The sequence below is a fragment of the Amia ocellicauda genome, chromosome 15, assembly GCF_036373705.1.
Source record: "Amia ocellicauda isolate fAmiCal2 chromosome 15, fAmiCal2.hap1, whole genome shotgun sequence".
Taxonomy (NCBI): domain Eukaryota; kingdom Metazoa; phylum Chordata; class Actinopteri; order Amiiformes; family Amiidae; genus Amia; species Amia ocellicauda.
The window spans coordinates 30998356-31022538 of NC_089864.1; the positions used below are offsets into that span (position 1 = coordinate 30998356).

General features: G+C 41.6%; 1 protein-coding gene across 3 annotated transcripts in view; it reads right to left on the reverse strand.

Annotated features, from left to right (window-relative positions):
* Positions 1 to 24183, reverse strand: part of LOC136772031 (probable polypeptide N-acetylgalactosaminyltransferase 8) — an 81236-nt gene that overhangs the window by 5069 nt on the left and 51984 nt on the right. For all 3 annotated transcript variants that reach the window (XM_066724700.1, XM_066724702.1, XM_066724701.1), the window contains 4 exons: positions 16640 to 23589; positions 16089 to 16203; positions 14847 to 15032; positions 1743 to 1880 (listed from right to left, as the gene is read on the reverse strand). In XM_066724700.1, coding sequence (XP_066580797.1) covers positions 1743 to 1880; positions 14847 to 15032; positions 16089 to 16190 — 426 coding nt within the window. In that variant the 5' untranslated portion in view covers positions 16191 to 16203; positions 16640 to 23589. The remainder of the gene's footprint in view (positions 1 to 1742; positions 1881 to 14846; positions 15033 to 16088; positions 16204 to 16639; positions 23590 to 24183) is intronic.

Here is a 24183-nt window from a genome sequence, read left to right on the forward strand (position 1 = left end):
CCAGCGTGGCAAGCATGGCAATGGAATCAAGGCACAGTCCCAGGAACTGTGCCTGTCGAGTTGGCATCATGCGGCTCTTCTCTCGATTGACCCAGAGGCCCAATTCAGAGAGGCGGCCTAAAATCAGGTTCGTATGGTTCTGAACCTGCTTCCTCGAGAACAAACCAGCCACTCATTTAGATAATTGAGGACGCGGACCCCCTGGCAATGCAAGGGGGATAACACGAAGTCCATGCATTTGGAAAAAGTGCGTTGGGTTAGTGACAGGCTGAAGGGGAGAACAGCAAACTCGAATGCTGAGCCCTCGAAGACGAAGTGGAGAAACTTCCTGTGGAGATGTGAAAGTACGCATCTTTCAGATCCACCGTGTTAAACCAGTCACCGGGATTGATGGCCTGGGACATGGTGTGCAGGTTGAGCATCTTGAAGCGCAAAACACCTTGAGCTGGCGGTTCATGCACCTCAGATCCAAGATGGGGTGGAAACTGCCATCTTTCTTGGGCACAAGGAAGTATGAGGAAAAGAATCCCTCGTGCTGCCTCGGCGGGGGAACTTCGCGGATTGCTCGCTTCTCCAGGAGAGCGGTGATTTCGACTGCAATGGGACCCTCACTCGCATCCACACCACGCCTTGGAAGGGGTGTAGACGTGTCTGAAATTATAGGGAGTAGCCAACTGATATAATTTGAAGCACCCAAGAGTCTTGGGTGCGGAGTTGCCAATTTGAGAGTTGCTGGGGGGTGTAAGGGTGGGCCAGATGCTGTTGGAATGCCTCAGGGACAGGGATCGGGTGGTGGAGGAGGTGGGGTCAGGACAGGCCTCCTCCTACCACAAGCTGCCGTGGGCTGCCGGGGGCACCTGCCTGCCAGTGAGACGCTGGCGGAGATCAGCAGGTGGGCGGGGCTGTGGCCTGGGCAGTGGCTTGGGAGCCACGATCGGGGGGCCTCCCCATCGGCGAGCTGCTGCAGGCTGCCTGCACTGCTGGGCCTGGGGTGCAATTGGGTAAACGACTCCCCCCCACTTTGAGGGGCCGACAAGGCACCTCGTCTCCCACCATGGAAGTCTGATGAGGCACAACCCTCTTCTAAGGCACCCCATCACGGAAGGCCAGCGGGGAATCCACACCTAAGGTCTGATGAGCCATTGCCACCCAAAGCCTGTTGATGGTCCTCCTCCAGAGGGAAAAACACAGCCAGCAGCACCGATTAAGAACTTTCTGATCTCCTTGCTGCTGTAACAACTATACTGCCTGTAGGGATGGCAACCATTAGGCCTAGGCCCTAAGCCATGGACCCCCCCATCCATAGAAATTTTTAGTTTTTCTCTCCTCTGTGCCTAAATGGTTTATTTATTTAAATGTTCACTTACTTTATTTTAGATAATGTAAACTGTTTACAGGTCTATATTTATTTATTTTACTTTATTGTATTTATTTATTTTATTTTGCTGTACTGTGTTGTATGTTTTCCAGTCTGTAAAGCGCTCTGTGGCTACTCTGTGAAGGGCGCTATACAAATTGATTGATTGATTGATTCTTGTGAACGAAACTGAAACCGAAAGAGCAGCCGCAGAAACCCCTCCCCCTTGGGTAGTGTTTCCAACTTAACCAAAACTAAAACAAGAATGAGAAAAACCACAAAAGCCCTGGAGTTCAATCTTGGCTTTGTACTTTTAAAGAAGATTTATCTTCTGAGTAAAGAAAAACACAGACATGTATACACACAAAAGGATTAATTTGCTTACAGCGCTGTAGCCCACAAGGTCCTCCCATGGGTCTATGAAAGGATATACATTGTCTAGGTACCACTTGAATGGCTTACACTTCAGATTCTCTCGGATATTCTGTCTTTCAGAAATATCCCCAATGTCAATTCCATGGTCCTGGAAAGATGACAAAAATATTTAGATTTCAATTTGATTACATTTAATTTGATTAATCAAATGTAATGTATAGACCATACTAACTACCTCTCACTTTTTCTCTAATGCACACTTTTCCTCAGAGAAAGTGATGCCTCTTAGTAGCTGTAGTCTATCAATTGTTACACTGTTTGGTGTTTTTTAAGAGATTAAATTAAAAATATCTGTTAAGGAGACCTATAGTAAATCAGACAAGAAAGCATTTGCGGACATTGCTTAGTGACAACATTGAGACATTTTTTCTATACTTTAGATTGAGTATCATCCAATAGTTATTTAATTAATAATCTATATGTGTTCAATAAACACGCCATTGTGTTCTTTTGAATGTTTATTAGCTATACAGTGAGGGAAAAAAGTATTTGATCCCCTGCTGATTTTGTACGTTTGCCCACTGACAAAGAAATGATCAGTCTATAATTTTAATGGTAGGTGTATTACAGTGAGAGACAGAATAACAACAAAAAAATCCAGAAAAATGCATTTCAAAAAAGTTATAAATTGATTTGCATGTTAATGAGGGAAATAAGTATTTGACCCCTTCGACTTAGTACTTGGTGGCAAAACCCTTGTTGGCAATCACAGAGGTCAGACGTTTCTTGTAGTTGGCCACCAGGTTTGCACACATCTCAGGAGGGATTTTGTCCCACTCCTCTTTGCAGATCCTCTCAAAGTCATTAAGGTTTTGAGGCTGATGTATGGCAACTCGAACCTTCAGTTCCCTCCACAGATTTTCTATGGGATTAAGGTCTGGAGACTGGCTAGGCCACTCCAGGACCTTAATGTGCTTCTTCTTGAGCCACTCCTTTGTTGCCTTGGCTGTGTATTTTGGCTCATTGTCATGCTGGAATACCCATCCATGACCCATTTTCAATGCCCTGGCTGAGGGAAGGAGGTTCTCACCCAAGATTTGATGGTACATGGCCCCGTCCATCGTCCTTTGATGCGGTGCAGTTGTCCTGTCCCCTTAGCAGAAAAACACCTCCAAAGCATAATGTTTCCACCTCCATGTTTGACGGTGGGGATGGTGTTCTTGGGGTCATTCCTCCTCCTCCAAACACGGCGAGTTGAGTTGATGCCAAAGAGCTCGATTTTGGTCTCATCTGACCACAACACTTTCATCCAGTTCTCCTCTGAATCATTCAGATGTTCATTGGCAAACTTCAGACGGGTCTGTCCATGTGCTTTCTTGAGCAGGGGGACCTTGCAGGTGCTGCAGGATTTCAGTCCTTCACGGCGTAGTGTGTTACCAATTGTTTTCTTGGTGACTATGGTCCCAGCTGCCTTTAGATCATTAACAAGATCCTCCTGTGTAGTTCTGGGCTGATTCCTCACCGTTCTCATGATCATTGAAACTCCACGAGGTGAGATCTTGCATGGAGCCCCAGACCGAGGGAGACTGACAGTTATTTTGTGTTTCTTCCATTTGCGAATAATCGCACCAACTGTTGTCACCTTCTCACCAAGCTGCTTGGCGATGGTCTTGTAGCCCATTCCAGCCTTGTGTAGGTCTACAATCTTGTCCCTGACATCCTTGGACAGCTCTTTGGTCTTGGCCATGGTGGAGAGTTTGGAATCTGATTGATTGATTGCTTCTGTGGACAGGTGTCTTTTATACAGGTAACGAGCTGAGATTAGGAGCACTCCCTTTAAGAGAGTGCTGCTAATCTCAGCTTGTTACCTGTATAAAAGACACCTGGGAGCCAGAAATCTTGCTGATTGATAGGGGATCAAATACTTATTTCCCTCATTAACATGCAAATCAATTTATAACTTTTTTGAAATGCGTTTTTCTGGATTTTTTTGTTGTTATTCTGTCTCTCACTGTTAAAATACACCTACCATTAAAATTATAGACTGATCATTTTTTTTGTCAGTGGGCAAATGTACAAAATCAGCAGGGGATCAAATACTTTTTTCCCTCACTGTATCTATAGATATGCCATATGGAAGCCACGTTTTGTGCATTTGTTCTAGACTATTGAATATTTATAAACGCAACAAAAGGACAGGCATAAGGTTGAATAGCAACAAACATTTTATTAAGATTAATGTAAGGAAACTGTAATTTCACTAAACAAATGCTGTAAATATTCCTGCACACAGTACAGTATGTTACTACACTCCACATTATTATTAAGTACTGTCGGAAAAGATGTAAGATGTAAATGTGTTGTACAATCACCTGTATATTACTGTGTAATTTACTGTACAATACCACTTCACCTTTTTAGGCTTTGTTACGTTAAATTACTCTGGATTTCAATAAATGTTATATTGAAAGATACAGAGAAAAAATAAGTGATACATTGACCTACCAAGGGGAGTAGTGGGAAATGTGTGTGTTCAAGAACCACCCAAACTGGTCTGTGTATCTACAAGAATTGGGTTGAACAATAACACATTCTTATATCCATAGCCACCCTTCGACTCAAGTCTTGTCTTAGTGAATTAGCTACCACCAGATGTCAACAATGACAAGCCCTGTAACCGGTGCACTCTCTCTCTTTCTCTCTCTCACACAAAATGTGTGCGTGCCAAATAATGTGAAGTAGATCTGCTGCTTGAATGAAACACAGAGGACCCAAAACATACTTGCATTTTTGATCAATGATATCATATTATTTTCAAAGGCTTTAATGCATGATCGGAATGACAGATGAATAGATACGGAGCTATTCTTTTATTATATATATATATTTTGTTTTTACAAAGATAATATATATATATATATATATATATTTTGAGATCCGGGGCTATTCATGAAACAATCGGGGCTGTAGTCCTGGACGCCTAGTGGCCTAATGATGCCGCTGAATGATTGTATGAAAATTGTTAGAATTGTTTAAATGGTTAAAATGAAAAAGCATTTCTTCCAAGTAAAAAATCGGGTATTGTTATTCCTTATATCTGCATTATTTATTTAATGGTAATAAATACAATAAAATAATTAATAGGAGTTTCACAGAGCATCTTTAAAGTATAAATAGCATTCACTATTTTAAGTGGCAAATTACATTAAATAAAACCTCTATTTATATACTTTTAAGTAATCTATTAACATTATATTATGTAATCGTTAGACTAATTTGTAATATAAAATGTTACCATACAGTGTTCACTTTTTTAAGTGGCAAATGACAAGCAATATAACATTGGTTGATATGTTATTAAGTCATATGTTAACTCTATAATAAGTTATATATTAACATTAGACATATAGGATGTATATTAAGACAACAATTGACATGCTATTTTTATTTAGGGTTAGGGTTATATTTCTAAGGATAAGGGCAATAGCTCAATAAAATGTGTTGTTAAGTACAGCAATAAGTTAACAAAATTAATTACATGAAATAAACCCTGGCATATGATACATGTGGAAGAGAGTCTGCTCATTTGAGTTACAGATGCAAACAGTTTGCTGGTGTTAGATTCCTTCTGCACTATCATCCTCGCCTGAATTCTAAACCCTGGCTCAATCATATTCCTCAACTCTAGTGCAATTACTCAATCACATTCCTTAACACCATGTGCACATGCACAATGATCCTCTGCTCCAATTTGACCAGCACTTCAGAACCCATCACAGTTCTCTGCTCCCCTCTGCTCCACATACAAACCCCCTTTGTGACTCACTCTCATTGCTAAGTCTTCTTTATATTCCTGTTGCAATTTTAAGTGCTTGTATTTGCCTCCAGATATTCCAGGACACTATTGTTTTCCAGCTTTGACCTCAGGATATCCTGCACTTGGGTTCCTCTCCATCAGCAGTGCTTCATTACAGTTGGATTATTGAACAACACAATTCTTGTATAGATACACAGACTAGTTTGGGTGTTTTTTGAACTCCGGATCTATTCATCTGTCATTCCGATCATGCATCTGTCATTCCGATCATGCAAGACAAGACTTGAGTTGAAGGGTGGCTATGGATATAAGGATGTATTATTGTTCAACACAATTCTTGTAGATACACAGACCAGTTTGGGTGGTTCTTGAATCACACACATTTCCCACTCATCCCCTAGGTAGCTCAATGTATCACTTAAACGTTTCCTCGTTTAGTTAAGTTGCATTGACTGTTTACGTGGTTTGTTGTTTAGCTAGAAATTGTATATCTTGCACCTGTTTTGTAGGAAGAGCAGCGAGTGTTTGTTAGTGAATTTAGCAAGTAAATTAACGCACTCGACACGCCCTGTCTGCAATCAGAAGCGTTACACTGTGTAGGCTGTGATTATTTAGCATTTGTTTAACATTACTACGAGCTATTGTTCAGTGTAACTGCGTGTATCTCGCACTGTCTTTGTCTGTATTCAGATATTAAGTGGCCATTAATTGTGCTATTAGCAGTTCTAGGATGGAGGGAGGGCCATCCTGACCAGCCTTGTGTCATTCAACGCAACACAGGTGTGCACTGTCCTAATTAATTACAGGTGAAGTATTTAACAGCCCCCTGGACCTCTGCACCAGCAGTCAGTGCCAGCAGTCAGCGCCAGAAGCCTTCAGTGCCCCCCTTCTGAAGGGCCCCACTTACAAAGGGCAGGGACTCTAGCTGCGGGAACTCCAGTGAGGATAAGACTGCGAGGAGACACTGCACAGCAACAGCAACAACAGGCAACCATGACAATCTCTCCAATTCCTATCCTGCTCTCTCCTTCCTCTCGGCGTGCACCTGCGTGCCATTGTTTCCTTAATCCCTCAAACCTCATCTCTCTGCCTCTCCCCCCCTCCTCCTCCCTCCCCACTACTCCACTCTCTGGAGGCCTGTGGAACTGCCACTCAGTTTCCAACAATGCCGACTTCATCTCCGCCTTCGCCTCCCACCAGTCTCTCGATTTCCTCGCTCTCACTGAGTCATGGATCTCCCCAGACAACTCTACCACCCCTGCTGCCTTATCCTCTCTCTTTGTCCTGTCCCACTCCCCTCGTCTTATCGGGCGGGGAGGAGGAACAGGGCTCCTGCTCTCCCCTTCTCTCCTCTTCTCTGTCCCCCCCTCTCTCTCCTCTATCTCAACCCACAGCTTTGAATTCCATGCAGTAGAAATCACCTCTCCCTCTCACCTCTTCCTTCTAGTTCTCTACCGTCCACCTGGTCCACTCACCTCCTTCCTGGATGAACTCGACTTTCTTCTCTCCTCTCTCCCCTCGCTGTCCTCACCTACCATCCTCCTGGGAGACTTCAACATCCACCTCTCCAACCCTTCCCACTGTGCCGGATTTCTTCCTCTCCTTCACTCCTTTAACTTCTCTCTCTCCCCGTCTCCCCCCCCTCACAGGGCTGGCCGCCAGCTAGACCTCATCTTCTCAAGAGGCTGCTCCCCTTCAACACTCTCCGTGACACCCATGGACATCTTGGACCACCAATTAATTTCCTTCTCCCTTTCCCTCCCCTCCCTCCCCACTCCACCCACTCCCTCTGTCACCTTCCGCTGTAATCTCCGCTGTGTCTCCCCCTCCACCCTTGCCTCCACTGCCCTCACTCTCTTACCTTCCATTGACTGTTTTTCCCATCTATCTGTCAACTGTGCTACCTCCTCTTTGTTCTCCTCCCTCACCTCCTCCCTTGACTCTCTCTCTCCTCTCACGTCTCGTCCTGCCCGTCCCTCCCCTCCTCAGCCTTGGCTCTCTGCTGTTCTCCGCTCAACCCAAACTAGCCTGCGTGCCGCCGCACAGAAGTGGAAAAGGACCAAACTCCCAGCTGCCCTCGAAGTCTACCGCTCTCTACTGTCTACATTCTCCTCTTCGCTCACCTCAGCCAAGAAGTCTTACTTCCAATCACTCTTTGAATCCACTGTCAACAACCCCCGCAAACTCTTCTCCACCTTCTCCTCCCTCCCCCTCCTCCTCCCTCATCTCTCACTGCTGATGATTTCGACCTCCTTCTTCTCCTCCATGATTGCAGACATCCGCAGGCTTTTCAACAGTCCCCCCTCCTCTCCCATCACACCCAAACCTCACACCGATCAAGCTTCCTTTTCTTCATTCTAACCTCTCCCAGACTCTGAAGTTTCCGCTCTCCTCCTAAGTCACCAACCTACAATATGAGCCCTGGACCCTCTCCCTTCTTGTCTCCTCCAAGCGACAGCTGATCTTCTCCCTTTCATCTCCTCCCTCCTCAACTCCTCACTCCTCTCTGGCTGTTTCCCCTCCGCATTTAAACAAGCTGCTGTCATCCCACTGATCAAGAAACCAACCCTTGATGCCACCTCTCATCAGAACTACTGCCCTGTCTCCCTACTCCCCTTCCTCTCCAAGACTCTCAAGCGGGCAGTCTGTCCCAACACTCACTCCTTGATCCTCTGCAATCTGGCTTCCGCACAGCTCACTCCTCTGAGATGGCTCTCCTGGCTGTCACTGACTCCTTCAGCTGTGCTCGGGAGGCCTCCCTCTCCTCAGTCCTCATCCTCCTTGACCTCTCCGCAGCATTTGACACCGTTGATCACTCCATCCTACTCTCCTGCCTCGCTGACCTTGGGATCTCTGGGACTGCTCTCACCTGGTTCTCCTCCTACCTCAGTGACCGGTCCTACCAAGTGACATGGCGAGGCTCCTCATCCACCCCCAAATCTCTCCTCACAGGCGTTCCCCAAGGCTCCGTCCTGGGCCTGCTCCTGTTCTCTCTCTACACTCGCTCCCTGGGCCCCCTCATCGCTTCCCATGGTTTCTCCTACCACATCTACACTGATGATGCCTAGATCTTCCTGTCTTTTCCCTCTTCTGACCCTCTCATCCCCTCTCGCATCTCTTCCTGCTTGTCTGTTATCTCCGCCTGGATGCACTCAATCTTTAGCTGCGTTCCTCCAGTGCCACAAGACTAACTCTGCCTCCTCTCCACTCTCCTTCCTCCAGAGCCCGCTCCTTCTCATCCCTGGCCCCTAAATGGTGGAATGACCTTTCCACCAAAGTCAAAACAGCAGAGTCCTTGACCTCATTCCGGCGCTTACTCAAGATGCATCTTTTCAGACAGTACTTGTAATATTATTCCTTTTACTCTCCTGTAAGACAGCACTTCACAACATTTTACCATGCGTCTTGCGTTACTAATACTTGTATTATTGATTCCCCCCTTGCTCCCTTTCCCGTAGCCCTAACATCTTGACAGCAGTTAGCTTTTACATTCCAGGATGTATGACCTCACTTATTGTACTTACATGTGTAAATTGGAAGTTGTAAAATGTATTCTACTTCGAATTGCTTTGCATAATGTAAATTTGAATTTGTAATGTTTGATGCCTTGTACTTTACTGTATTCTTGCACTTTGTATTGCGCTTATGTTATAAGTCGCCCTGGATAAGGGCGTCTGCCAAGAAACAAATAATAATAATAATAATAATAATAATAATAATAATAATAATAATAATATCCCGGAGTAATTTAATGTAACAAAGCCTAACAAGGTGACAGTATTTTACTGTAAAGAACACTGTAATAGATAGGTGATTGTACAACATGTGGAGTGCAGTAACATACTGTATTGAATGTATGCCATACTTCACTGTAAATTAGAACATAAGAACATAAGAACGTGTTAAATTGAGAGGAGGCCATTTAACCCATCGTGCTCATTTGGTGTCCATTAATAACTAAGTGATCCAAGGATACTATCCAATCTAATTTTAAATGTTCCCAAATGTTCAGCTTCAACCTCATCGCTGTGGCGTTTGTTCCAGATTGTGACAACTCTCTGTGTGAATTCCAGATTGTAACAACTCTGTGTGAAATTATACAGTAAATGATAGGGATTTTTACAGATTTTGTTTACAGTGAGTGTACTCATATTTTCCTTACATTAATCAACATTTTTGGGCATACACTAAATGCCTGCTGATTAGTTAATGTGTGTGTATACAGTGAGAGAAAAAAGTATTTGATCCCCTGCTGATTTTGTACGTTTGCCCACTGACAAAGAAATGATCAGTCTATAATTTTAATGGTAGGTGTATTTTAACAGTGAGAGACAGAATAACAATAAAAAAATCCAGAAAAACACATTTCAAAAAAGTTATAAATTGATTTGCATGTTAATGAGGGAAATAAGTATTTGATCCCCTATCAATCAGCAAGATTTCTGGCTCCCAGGTGTCTTTTATACAGGTAACGAGCTGAGATTAGGAGCACTCCCTTTAAGAGAGTGCTCCTAATCTCAGCTCGTTACCGTATAAAAGACAAAATTAAAAAATGGTCCTGTGAGATCAGTATTGTAATGCACAAGGTTCTGAAAGCACACCTCCAGTCTGGGAGCATTTAAATGAATTCTCTAGAGGCAGTTCAGAGGAGAGCAACCAGAATTAAGGGAATGTCCTACTCAGAGAGACTGAGGGAACTGAACCTTTTCACCCTGGAACAGAGGAGACTACGTGGGTACTTGATTCAAGTCTTCAAAATCATGAAAAGCATCGACCACATCAAACCAGAGATGCTTTTCCAGATCAGCAGGGAAACATGGACCCAGGGACACAAATGGAAATTGGGCTTCAATGCATTCAATACAGAAAACGGAAGACACTTCTTCACACAAACAGTCATCACAATCTGGAACAAGCTCAGTGATGTGGTTGAAGCAGAAAATTTGGGAAAATTCAAAAACAGACTGGATACCATCCATGGATCACTTAGTTATTAATGGATACCAAACGAGCACAATGGGTCGAATGGCCTCCTCTCGTTTGTAAACTTTCTTATGTTCTATAATGTACTATAATGATTATATGAACAATGCAGAAGTAGTTATCTTCACTCTATATATTTTAAGGTGATTGGAACTATTTTTGAGTCCAGTCTAGCAAGTTTGAACTGGGTCTAGCTTTTACCCATTCACTCCAAGGAATACTTTCATAAATCATTGAAACAGGAAAAGCAGGGATTTGCTAATTTATGCAGATTCATGCAGTTTGTGTGTACTTCTAGCAGAAAAATACAAGGAATGTGATTTCCATTTGGAGATGAGGGGTTATAGAAATCTGCATCTTCCACACTCGCACGGTTGTCTGGATAGTGAAATGTTGATGTTTTCCTAAAAGCAACCTCTACAAGAGTGATGTGTTTTTGCTGTCTGTGTATCATTATAATATGAAAATTTGATTCACCCTATCATTATGTGGTTGTTTTGTACCTGCAAAACATATTCAAATTTTCATGCAAAACTTATATATAAACTGGATTTTTTTACAAGTTGCCACAGAGGGAGACAGGAGAGTACAGGTGAGAGGTAGCCATATTGTTGTTTGACTAGTTTCAGACCAGTCTTAGCATTGCTCATTTTGTTTTAAGTTTGCCTTAATTGACGTTAGCATTGTCTGTAGTTTGCCTAAATTGAAGTCAATTCAGTTCAGCTGCTGAGTTGGTGAAAGTGAACGGGGTTGGAGGATGGAGATTTTGTCTAGGACTAGCAGGAATTCTGTTGCAGGAGGAGCCAGGTGGGGCCAATTAGGTGTGAATTGGGGGTAGGTAGACAAAAGCTACTTAAAGCAGCTGTTGAGAAAGAGCTGTGCTGTTTCTCGCTGACAAAAGTTAGGCAGTTAGGAACCAAGAGACATGTGAAAAAACAAAAAACAAAAAACAACAAAACAAAAAAACAAGTAACATTTAGAAGCATGTGGCCACTACAGTGTCAGTCTTGCAGAATGATTGCCTTCCTGGATTAACTCATCCAAGAGGGCTTCATTTGTGAACGTTGTCGACAGGTTGAAATCCTAGAGATCAAGGTTCGTGATCTTGAGTCTCAGCTTGTCGATCTGTGCTGTATTAGGGATATAGAAGAATTGGTCAATCAGCCCATGAGAGAGATGGTGTGCACGCCAAAACCTAGGAGAGTTGAGACCTTAGAGCAGGACAGCGTAGAGAACTGCTGGGTTACAGTAGGTCGTAACCGCAGAAAAGGGCGTGCACAACCCCTAGAGACACCCCAAGAGCTTGAATTGCCCAACAGGTTCCAACTGCTGTACACCGAGTTGGACAATTACAGCTCAGAGGGTGATGGGGGGGCAGTTGAGCACCAGAGCACCATGGTGCCCACTCCCCCCCAGAAGAAGGAGGTAGTTATAGTAGGAGACTCAATTCTTAGAGGTGTAGATCACACAGTGTGTTCTAGTGACAAGGAGAACCGCATGGTATCTTGCCTGCCTGGTGCTCAGGTTGCAGATCTCCCTAAACTAGTAGACGGGCTACTGGCCAAAGCCGAGGGGAATCCACTGGTCATGTTCCCCATTGGAACCAATGACATAGGAAAAGGTAGGACAGAGGTTCTGCAAGACAAATTTAAAAAGTTAGGAACAAAACTAAAGAGCAGAACCTCCACGGTAGTTTTCTCTGAAATACTTCCGGTACCACGTGCCAGGCCAGGGAGACAGGCAGAGATTAGAAAGCTTAATACGTGGTTGAAAGCTTGGTGTAGGGAGGAGGGGTTTAGGTTTATGGAGCATTGGTCTTTCTTCTGGGATAGATGGGACCTGTACAAACTGGACGGTCTACATCTAAACAGAAGGGGGGCTAATGCATTGGGAGAGCGTATGTGCAGTGAAATTGAGAATCATTTAAACTAGGAACCAGGGGGGCAGGGAACTCTGACAATGGGAGATGTTCCACTAAGGAAAGAAAATCAAGGGAAACTGCTAGTAGGAAAGTCCTGAAATGTTTGTACCTCAAAGCCAGGAGTATAAGGAACAAGATGTTAGACTTGGAAGCCACAGTGCTGGCGTGTGACTATGATGTTGTAGGAGTGACAGAAACATGGCTTACAGAAAATGATGGGGATGAATACAAGTTGGAAGGATACACACAGTTTAGGAGAGACAGGCAAAATCGAAGAGGGGGTGGGGTAGCATTATATGTGAAAAATGACATTGAGGTAGAAGAACTCAAATTAGATCCCAGTAACGGAACAGAATCTTTGTGGCTGAAACATTTGAACAAGAGATCTGGAGGATTAGCAGTAGGAGTGTGTTACAGGCCACCAAACTCAGATATTCAGAAAGATGCTGCATTGTACAGTGTAATCAGGACTGCATGTAGCAAGGATGTGGCTGTTATAATGGGGGATTTCAATTCCCCAAACTTAGACTGGGAAAGCCCAGTGGGGACTACAGAAGCAGAAATGGAAATGGTTGAGATGGTAAATGACTGCTTCTAACTCAATTTGTCAGGGAACCAACCAGAGAGAGCGCATGTATTGACTTGATCTTTTCAAATGACCAAGATAGAGTCAGGGGGACCGTAGTTAGAGAACCAATGGTAAATTGTGATCACAATATGGTTAGCTTTGAGGCATTCTTTCAAAAGACAAGGTCCAAGTCTAAAACAATGGTCTAATGGTTTAGAAAAGCAAACCTTGAAGGTATGAGAAGAGGAAGACTGAAGCACATTGGATACAGAGTCAGTTGAAAATGGATGGGTATATTTTAAGAATATACTACTTGAGGCTCAGGAGCAATTTGTACCAAAACTTAGCAAATTGAGGACCAAAAAACACTTTCCAAAATGGTTTAATAGAGGTATGCAAAAAAATATCAAGAGAAAGAAAATGTTGTATAGCGCATACAAAAGGGATGGTGACGAAACAAAATACATAGAATATGTTGAGCTGCAAAGAGATCTTAAGAAAGGGATCAGGAAAGCAAAGAGGGAAATAGAAAGAAACATTGGTCTTAGAGCTAAAACCAATGCAAAGAGCTTTTTTCAATATTACAACAGCAAGCGGTCAATAAAGGTGGAAGAGAAACAGATATAGGGCAAACGAACAAGATGTGGCAAAAGTTCTAAATTAGTATTTCACAGAGGTTTTTACAAAAGAAAAGACAGATACAGCAGATACAATCTTGGCAGCACAGGCTATTCAGAGGGACTTAGATAATATTCAGTTGTGGGCTGACACCTGGCAAATGAAATTCAATGTGGACAAGTGCAAGGTAATACATGCAGGTAACAAAAATGTCCACTATAATTACACTATGGGAGGTACAGATCTAGATCTAGTAATGCATGAGAAAGACCTAGGAGTCTATGTGGACTCCTCACTTTCTCCATCCAAGCAATGTGGGGAAGCAATAAAAAAGGCAAACAGAATGCTAGGGTATATTGTCAAAAGTGTAGAATTTAAAACAAGGGAAGTAATGTTAAGACTGTACAATGCGCTAGTTAGACCTCATCTGGAATACTGTGTACAGTTCTGGGCACTACACTTCAAGAAAGATATCGCTGCTCTAGAGGCAGTTCAGAGGAGAGCAACTAGACTTATTCCAGGTCTGAAGGGAATGTTCTACTTGGAGAGACTGAGGGAACTGAACCTTTTCACCCTGGAACAGAGGAGACTACGTGGGGACTTGATCCAAGTCTTCAAAATCATGAAAGGCATCGACCACATCAAACCAGAGGAGCTTTTCCAGATCAGCAGGGACACACGCACCCGGGGACACAAATGGAAATTGGGCTTCAAGGCATTCAAAACGGAAAACAGGAGACACTTCTTTACACAGAGAGTAGTCACAATCTGGAATAAACTACCCAGCGATGTGGTAGAAGCTGAAAGTTTGGGAACATTTAAAAATAGACTGAATAGGATCCTTAGATCACTTCGATATTAATGAACACCAAACGAGCACGATGGGTCGAATGGCCTCCTCTCGTTTGTAAACTTTCTTATGTTCTTATGTATAAATATAATATAAACTGTAACTGCAAATGTAAAGCAGAATCAATAACAGCTGTTAGACAACTTTTTTTAAACACGCTTGATGTTAATTAGTAATTAAGGGTTTCACATTTCTGGACTAGAAAATAACACTGTAGCCGACAAGTATTTTATATTTCTTTGTTTTTTCATTCAACACCATATTTACCTTCAAAGTTAAAAGAAAAAAACTGCTATTTCCAGTTAAACTGAAAGTTGTATTCTTGGCTTCTGTTTTTACATAATAAAAATGTAGTACCTTCATTGGAAGATTCCAGGCAACATAAACATTTTTTTTGTAGTCATCCATCCACACCTCAGCCACACGCAGGGCGTTTCCTTTCAAGGTGACTCTGAGATCAGGGAGATAGGGCTTGTGGGCTCTCTCAATGTGAGCTATCCTGGAACATGGCACAACTTCAATACTGCCTCCACACAGCCACACCTAGGTCAAGCATAATAGTCTTTAATTTAGTTACCAATTGTAGTTGCAAAGTGTATTTTCTGTCCAATTCCATCAGCAAGAGATTATTATAAGTTATAGAGAGTAATTTGTGTGTACAGATACTCATAGACATTACATTAACAGTGTGTTGAACTTCAGTCAGTAGTTAATAGATTATCAATATGTATTTAATATTCAATTAGGCCATGCAATCTAGAGCATTGCTCAATTATATTTCTTACTTCTACAGCATACATGTGAAACTGTAATCCTGTTCAGCTTCACTGTAAAACATTTTGCAGTGTTTTTCCTATATAGGTGTCACATGATTCACCGCTCACTGTGGTTTTTGCATTGCACATTTTAGCACTTCCTTATGATGTAATTACATGTTTTGTTTATTTGAGTAGCCAAATTATTATTTACAATAATTCAAGATGTATTTGGTGTTGTAGCAGCATTTCATTTAAAAACAATAAACAAGATTGAAAGTGATTTTGCAGCTGTTGCCATTCTTTGTATCTTTTTCTTTTTGCTATAAAGAACAAACTATTAAGATAATTGCCAATATAAACCAGAGCCACTATATTCATGTCAGTTATGGACTGTGTACAAAAAATACTATGAAATTAAATGTGTTTGGTGTTTTGACCTTATTAGGTAGTTTTTGTATATATCCTTTTCCTTTTTATACCATACCAAGTTTAGTTGATTGTACATTTTGAAGACAAACAATGAGAATGCTATTCTTATTTTAATTATGATGATTATTACGGTGATAATGATGATGGTGATGACACAGAATAAATTATGTGCTCCTGCAATCCCAATCCCCCCTCTTTGATTCACTATCCAGGAAGTGATGAAACTATCCAGAAAACTGCTTTTTGACATCTGCTATTGTGTGGTGAGGGATATACTTTTAACTGTTAATATACCAAACTTGAACAGACAATCATAGATACTTTACTTATAAAATGCAACAAACATACAAGGACAAAATAAACTTTTTTTTTTTTTTTTAACGGTTGTCTTCAAAAATGTCCAGGTACTTACACGAATTCCGAACTCTACATTTTCTCCTCCGTAGATTTTCATTCCACCGTCTAAACCACCAATTTCTTCAAAAAACATTTTGTCCACAATAAGAATACCCATAATGGAGGGGCTCCTTCACAGACAAAAAACAAACAAACAACAAAAAAGGTCAGTCAAATGTCACACAAATTCATAGGAAACATTTACTGAACATGTTATACAAACTACATATATATCTGAGAATGAAAACAATTTGTTGATTACTAAAAATCATGTTGTATTGTTAAAACTAATGTAATGAAATAAATTCATCCTGTCACGTCAGCTTTACAGTCCTGTGTTTACAATCCAAAAATTCATGTTTGATAGTCACTAAATGCTACTGTATTTCTAAAATCAACAAGTATTTAACATTATAAAGTGTGCAATTGGCTGCAAATGGCAGTTTTATTAATGCTGTAATCAGAGAGTGCATAAGTGTAATTGTTACATTTATATTGCATACAATATAAAAAGACTTCTTTTTAAATATTTATTTGTTGTTTTTATAGAGAATGCACCCAAATTACCTCAAAAACTACTCTAAATTGACAGCACAGAAGAGAAAGATTGGGACCTCCACCCATGCTTCCAGCAGCAAGCAACTGAAAGTTGACTCCGTTTTTCCAGTCAAACATGTGTCTCCAGTCACTGTGAACAAAGCTATATTAAGGTACATCATTCAAGGACTTCATCCTTTCAGCACTGTTGATCTGCCATCATTGAAAGAGCTGATTAGTACACTGCAGCCTGGCAGTTCTGTTATTACAAGGCCTACTTTACGCTCCAAGATAGCTGAAGCTGCTCTGATCATGAAACAGAAAGTGACTATTGCCATGAGTGAAGTTGAATGGATTGCAACCACAGTGGATTGTTGGACTGCACATAGAAAGTCATTCATTGGTGTAACTGCTCACTGGATCAACCCTGAAAGTCTTGAAAGACATTCTGCTGCACTTGCCTGCAAAAGATTAAAGGGCTCTCATACTTTTGAGGTACTGGCCAGCGCTATGAATGATATCCACTCAGAGTATGAAATACGTGACAAGGTTGTTTGCACAACCACAGACAGTGGTTCCAACTTCCTGAAGGCTTTCAGAGTTTTTGGTGTGGAAAACAATGATATTGAGACTGAGGCAAGAAGGTGTGAAAGTGATGACACTGATTCTGAAGGCTGTGGTGAGGGAAGTGATGGTGTGGAATTCCAAGACGCCTCTCGAGTCCTGGACCATGACGATGGCTTCGAATTCCAGCTACCAAAACATCAAAAGTGTGCCTGCCACATACTAAACCTAGTCTCAAGTGTTGATGCCCAAAAAGCTCTCTCAAATGAACACTACAAGAAACTCTACAGATCTGTCTTTGGCAAGTGTCAAGCTTTATGGAATAAAAGCAGCCGATCGGCTCTAGCAGCTGAAGCTGTTGAAGCAGAAAGCAGGTTTCAGCTTTTAAGGCCAAATCAAACGCGGTGGAATTCAACTTTCATGGCTGTTGACAGAATTCTTCAAATTTACAAAGAGGCAGGAGAAGGTGCACTTAGGAATATATGCACCTCTCGAGGTTCCAAAGTAAGTGTTTTTCCCCTCTATTGATGTAAACAAATTTAGGTGGTTGTTGTTGTATACTCTTTGATTATGCCGATTTCTCCTGTAGGTTTAATCCAGCAGAAATTCTGTTCTTGACAGAGCGGGCCAACACAATGCGTCCAGTTGCAAAAGTACTCGACATCTTGCAAGCGGAAACTAATACACAGCTGTGGTGGCTGCTGCCTAGTGTCCATCAGTTAAGCTTGAAACTTCAGCGAATCCACCATTCTCTCATGTACTGTGGCCACCTTGTGGATGCCCTACAACAAGGAATCCAAACACGATTTGAAGATCCTGAGATCATCGTAGCTGCCATCCTTCTCCCTAAATTTCGGACCTCTTGGACAAAGGATGAAACCATCATAAAACGAGGTAAATGAATGCAAGCAACATACATACTTGACGAATTCTAATCTGGGCAACATTTGAGCCATACCAATGTAGCGTAAGGTACACTTATACATTTCAATTAAAGAAGTGAATTTATAGTATCACCTTATCACGAATCCTGGAATCTTGTAGAACTCAATTTCTGTAATAATTGGACGCAGACACCAATTCCAAAGATATAAATTGTCAAATTTATTCAAAAACAAAGACTAAATGTAGCACTACACTAATTATACAAAAGGGAAAAACTAATTAAAATTCAACTCTAGATCAACAAATCAAAGACAAATCACTTCCGTGACCAAATCAAAGACCATGGGATCGCATATGATAACACACAAATCGTTAAACAAAAAAAGTTATAAACACATTGACTACAATACCGGTTAGTAAGACGAAGGTGAGTCTCCCATTAGTATTGTTAGTCAGACATTAAATAACTACGCAGGTTAGTATTTATGTCGGGTAACTTTTCGTTATATATATATCAGTCTCATTTACGTTTAGGTGCCGAGAAAGATCCTATCATTACTTGTTACCACAATTTCCCTTAACTGATTATTATTCAATGATTAAGGATAGGCAGGGCCACCAATAATCTAACGTCTATTAACTTGTGTCAATTTCAGACTAAATAGTTAAACAGGAATGAGAAGATATTTCTCGGCGTTGACAGATTTTATTTCTAAAATTATCAACAAAACTGTTTAATGCAACACACATTTATATTTAAGAAAACTAAATGATATTACACATTCTAGAGTTATGAATCACAGATTAACATTTCTAATTGATTTCTCAAATGTCATGAATCATGAACTCCAAACTGTTAAACTTATCTGAAGTTCGTCGCAGAGGCCTCTCTGGCTTCGGGCTCAGATAACAGCACACGGCACGAGGTCCGTGTGGTTGGAACAAAAGCAGTCCGGTTCGGCTTTGTCCAAGAACTTCCACTCAGTCGATGCACCTGGAAGTTGGGGTTTCGCGAATGTAGAGTCTTTTCCAAACAGATTTTCCACTGGTTTGAAGGCTCCAAGGTTGTGCACAAAATCTTCTTTGTAAGCAGGGTTCCACTGTAGTTACTTGAAGACAAAGTCTTTGAGGAAAGCAGGGCCCTGTTCGTTCCAAGGGTCAAGTTTCTTAAGACTCAAATAGCTATTTAAATGACTGACACTTTCGTATTCAGTCGACTTAATCAATTGTCCAGCTGTAAAACTCCACTGATCAGGTGGGCACAGGCGGGCATGCGCAGTCTGTAAAGTTCTTTATTTAATAAAATCCTTTAAAAGAATTCTTCGTACGGCTCAATCTCCTTCTCCCTGTTTAACTCTTCTGTTGCCGGCAAAGACTTGGTTGGTTTCTGGTTCCGGTTCTGGCAACAGAGCTACAGGTTGAGCTGTGGCAGCGAGTTTCTGGTTCAGGTGAGAGAGAGAGAGAGAGAAAGAGGCTGTGCGCTGTTCTTTATAGTCTGTCAGATCAATAGGTGATTGGTTCTTGAGTTTTTGAGATTGGATTTCGGTTTCAGCCCCCAGTGTCCTATTGGAGGGGGGTTTGATTTATGACTGATGTCAATCCATGCCATCTTTTGGAAATGCCGGTTGGCCCGGGTTCGTAGCTCTATGTCGGGATTTCGGCTCTCGTCCACTTCAAAGAGTTTTTTTTATTACCTACAGGCCCCTTTCTCCAGACATCTCATAGCAGGATTCCAAACTATTTGGCCTATTCTCGGTGCCATCCTCCCCAAAACTGTCACTTTGGAGGATGGAGATTTTGTCTAGGACTAGCAGGAATTCTGTTGCAGGAGGAGCCAGGTGGGGCCAATTAGGTGTGAATTGGGGGTAGGTAGACAAAAGCTACTTAAAGCAGCTGTTGAGAAAGAGCTGTGCTGTTTCTCGCTGACAAAAGTTAGGCAGTTAGGAACCAAGAGACATGTGAAAAAACAAAAAACAAAAAACAACAAAACAAAAAAACAAGTAACATTTAGAAGCATGTGGCCACTACAGTGTCAGTCTTGCAGAATGATTGCCTTCCTGGATTAACTCATCCAAGAGGGCTTCATTTGTGAACGTTGTCGACAGGTTGAAATCCTAGAGATCAAGGTTCGTGATCTTGAGTCTCAGCTTGTCGATCTGTGCTGTATTAGGGATATAGAAGAATTGGTCAATCAGCCCATGAGAGAGATGGTGTGCACGCCAAAACCTAGGAGAGTTGAGACCTTAGAGCAGGACAGCGTAGAGAACTGCTGGGTTACAGTAGGTCGTAACCGCAGAAAAGGGCGTGCACAACCCCTAGAGACACCCCAAGAGCTTGAATTGCCCAACAGGTTCCAACTGCTGTACACCGAGTTGGACAATTACAGCTCAGAGGGTGATGGGGGGGCAGTTGAGCACCAGAGCACCATGGTGCCCACTCCCCCCCAGAAGAAGGAGGTAGTTATAGTAGGAGACTCAATTCTTAGAGGTGTAGATCACACAGTGTGTTCTAGTGACAAGGAGAACCGCATGGTATCTTGCCTGCCTGGTGCTCAGGTTGCAGATCTCCCTAAACTAGTAGACGGGCTACTGGCCAAAGCCGAGGGGAATCCACTGGTCATGTTCCCCATTGGAACCAATGACATAGGAAAAGGTAGGACAGAGGTTCTGCAAGACAAATTTAAAAAGTTAGGAACAAAACTAAAGAGCAGAACCTCCACGGTAGTTTTCTCTGAAATACTTCCGGTACCACGTGCCAGGCCAGGGAGACAGACAGAGATTAGAAAGCTTAATACGTGGTTGAAAGCTTGGTGTAGGGAGGAGGGGTTTAGGTTTATGGAGCATTGGTCTTTCTTCTGGGATAGATGGGACCTGTACAAACTGGACGGTCTACATCTAAACAGAAGGGGGGCTAATGCATTGGGAGAGCGTATGTGCAGTGAAATTGAGAATCATTTAAACTAGGAACCAGGGGGGCAGGGAACTCTGACAATGGGAGATGTTCCACTAAGGAAAGAAAATCAAGGGAAACTGCTAGTAGGAAAGTCCTGAAATGTTTGTACCTCAAAGCCAGGAGTATAAGGAACAAGATGTTAGACTTGGAAGCCACAGTGCTGGCGTGTGACTATGATGTTGTAGGAGTGACAGAAACATGGCTTACAGAAAATGATGTTGATGAATACAAGTTGGAAGGATACACACAGTTTAGGAGAGACAGGCAAAATCGAAGAGGGGGTGGGGTAGCATTATATGTGAAAAATGACATTGAGGTAGAAGAACTCAAATTAGATCCCAGTAACGGAACAGAATCTTTGTGGCTGAAACATTTGAACAAGAGATCTGGAGGATTAGCAGTAGGAGTGTGTTACAGGCCACCAAACTCAGATATTCAGAAAGATGCTGCATTGTACAGTGTAATCAGGACTGCATGTAGCAAGGATGTGGCTGTTATAATGGGGGATTTCAATTCCCCAAACTTAGACTGGGAAAGCCCAGTGGGGACTACAGAAGCAGAAATGGAAATGGTTGAGATGGTAAATGACTGCTTCTAACTCAATTTGTCAGGGAACCAACCAGAGAGAGCGCATGTATTGACTTGATCTTTTCAAATGACCAAGATAGAGTCAGGGGGACCGTAGTTAGAGAACCAATGGTAAATTGTGATCACAATATGGTTAGCTTTGAGGCATTCTTTCAAAAGACAAGGTCCAAGTCTAAAACAATGGTCTAATGGTTTAGAAAAGCAAACCTTGAAGGTATGAGAAGAGGAAGACTGAAGCACATTGGATACAGAGTCAGTTGAAAATGGATGGGTATATTTTAAGAATATACTACTTGAGGCTCAGGAGCAATTTGTACCAAAACTTAGCAAATTGAGGACCAAAAAACACTTTCCAAAATGGTTTAATAGAGGTATGCAAAAAAATATCAAGAGAAAGAAAATGTTGTATAGCGCATACAAAAGGGATGGTGACGAAACAAAATACATAGAATATGTTGAGCTGCAAAGAGATCTTAAGAAAGGGATCAGGAAAGCAAAGAGGGAAATAGAAAGAAACATTGGTCTTAGAGCTAAAACCAATGCAAAGAGCTTTTTTCAATATTACAACAGCAAGCGGTCAATAAAGGTGGAAGAGAAACAGATATAGGGCAAACGAACAAGATGTGGCAAAAGTTCTAAATTAGTATTTCACAGAGGTTTTTACAAAAGAAAAGACAGATACAGCAGATACAATCTTGGCAGCACAGGCTATTCAGAGGGACTTAGATAATATTCAGTTGTGGGCTGACACCTGGCAAATGAAATTCAATGTGGACAAGTGCAAGGTAATACATGCAGGTAACAAAAATGTCCACTATAATTACACTATGGGAGGTACAGATCTAGATCTAGTAATGCATGAGAAAGACCTAGGAGTCTATGTGGACTCCTCACTTTCTCCATCCAAGCAATGTGGGGAAGCAATAAAAACGGCAAACAGAATGCTAGGGTATATTGTCAAAAGTGTAGAATTTAAAACAAGGGAAGTAATGTTAAGACTGTACAATGCGCTAGTTAGACCTCATCTGGAATACTGTGTACAGTTCTGGGCACTACACTTCAAGAAAGATATCGCTGCTCTAGAGGCAGTTCAGAGGAGAGCAACTAGACTTATTCCAGGTCTGAAGGGAATGTTCTACTTGGAGAGACTGAGGGAACTGAACCTTTTCACCCTGGAACAGAGGAGACTACGTGGGGACTTGATCCAAGTCTTCAAAATCATGAAAGGCATCGACCACATCAAACCAGAGGAGCTTTTCCAGATCAGCAGGGACACACGCACCCGGGGACACAAATGGAAATTGGGCTTCAAGGCATTCAAAACGGAAAACAGGAGACACTTCTTTACACAGAGAGTAGTCACAATCTGGAATAAACTACCCAGCGATGTGGTAGAAGCTGAAAGTTTGGGAACATTTAAAAATAGACTGAATAGGATCCTTAGATCACTTCGATATTAATGAACACCAAACGAGCACGATGGGTCGAATGGCCTCCTCTCGTTTGTAAACTTTCTTATGTTCTTATGTATAAATATAATATAAACTGTAACTGCAAATGTAAAGCAGAATCAATAACAGCTGTTAGACAACTTTTTTTAAACACGCTTGATGTTAATTAGTAATTAAGGGTTTCACATTTCTGGACTAGAAAATAACACTGTAGCCGACAAGTATTTTATATTTCTTTGTTTTTTCATTCAACACCATATTTACCTTCAAAGTTAAAAGAAAAAAACTGCTATTTCCAGTTAAACTGAAAGTTGTGTTCTTGGCTTCTGTTTTTACATAATAAAAATGTAGTACCTTCATTGGAAGATTCCAGGCAACATAAACATTTTTTTTGTAGTCATCCATCCACACCTCAGCCACACGCAGGGCGTTTCCTTTCAAGGTGACTCTGAGATCAGGGAGATAGGGCTTGTGGGCTCTCTCAATGTGAGCTATCCTGGAACATGGCACAACTTCAATACTGCCTCCACACAGCCACACCTAGGTCAAGCATAATAGTCTTTAATTTAGTTACCAATTGTAGTTGCAAAGTGTATTTTCTGTCCAATTCCATCAGCAAGAGATTATTATAAGTTATAGAGAGTAATTTGTGTGTACAGATACTCATAGACATTACATTAACAGTGTGTTGAACTTCAGTCAGTAGTTAATAGATTATCAATATGTATTTAATATTCAATTAGGCCATGCAATCTAGAGCATTGCTCAATTATATTTCTTACTTCTACAGCATACATGTGAAACTGTAATCCTGTTCAGCTTCACTGTAAAACATTTTGCAGTGTTTTTCCTATATAGGTGTCACATGATTCACCGCTCACTGTGGTTTTTGCATTGCACATTTTAGCACTTCCTTATGATGTAATTACATGTTTTGTTTATTTGAGTAGCCAAATTATTATTTACAATAATTCAAGATGTATTTGGTGTTGTAGCAGCATTTCATTTAAAAACAATAAACAAGATTGAAAGTGATTTTGCAGCTGTTGCCATTCTTTGTATCTTTTTCTTTTTGCTATAAAGAACAAACTATTAAGATAATTGCCAATATAAACCAGAGCCACTATATTCATG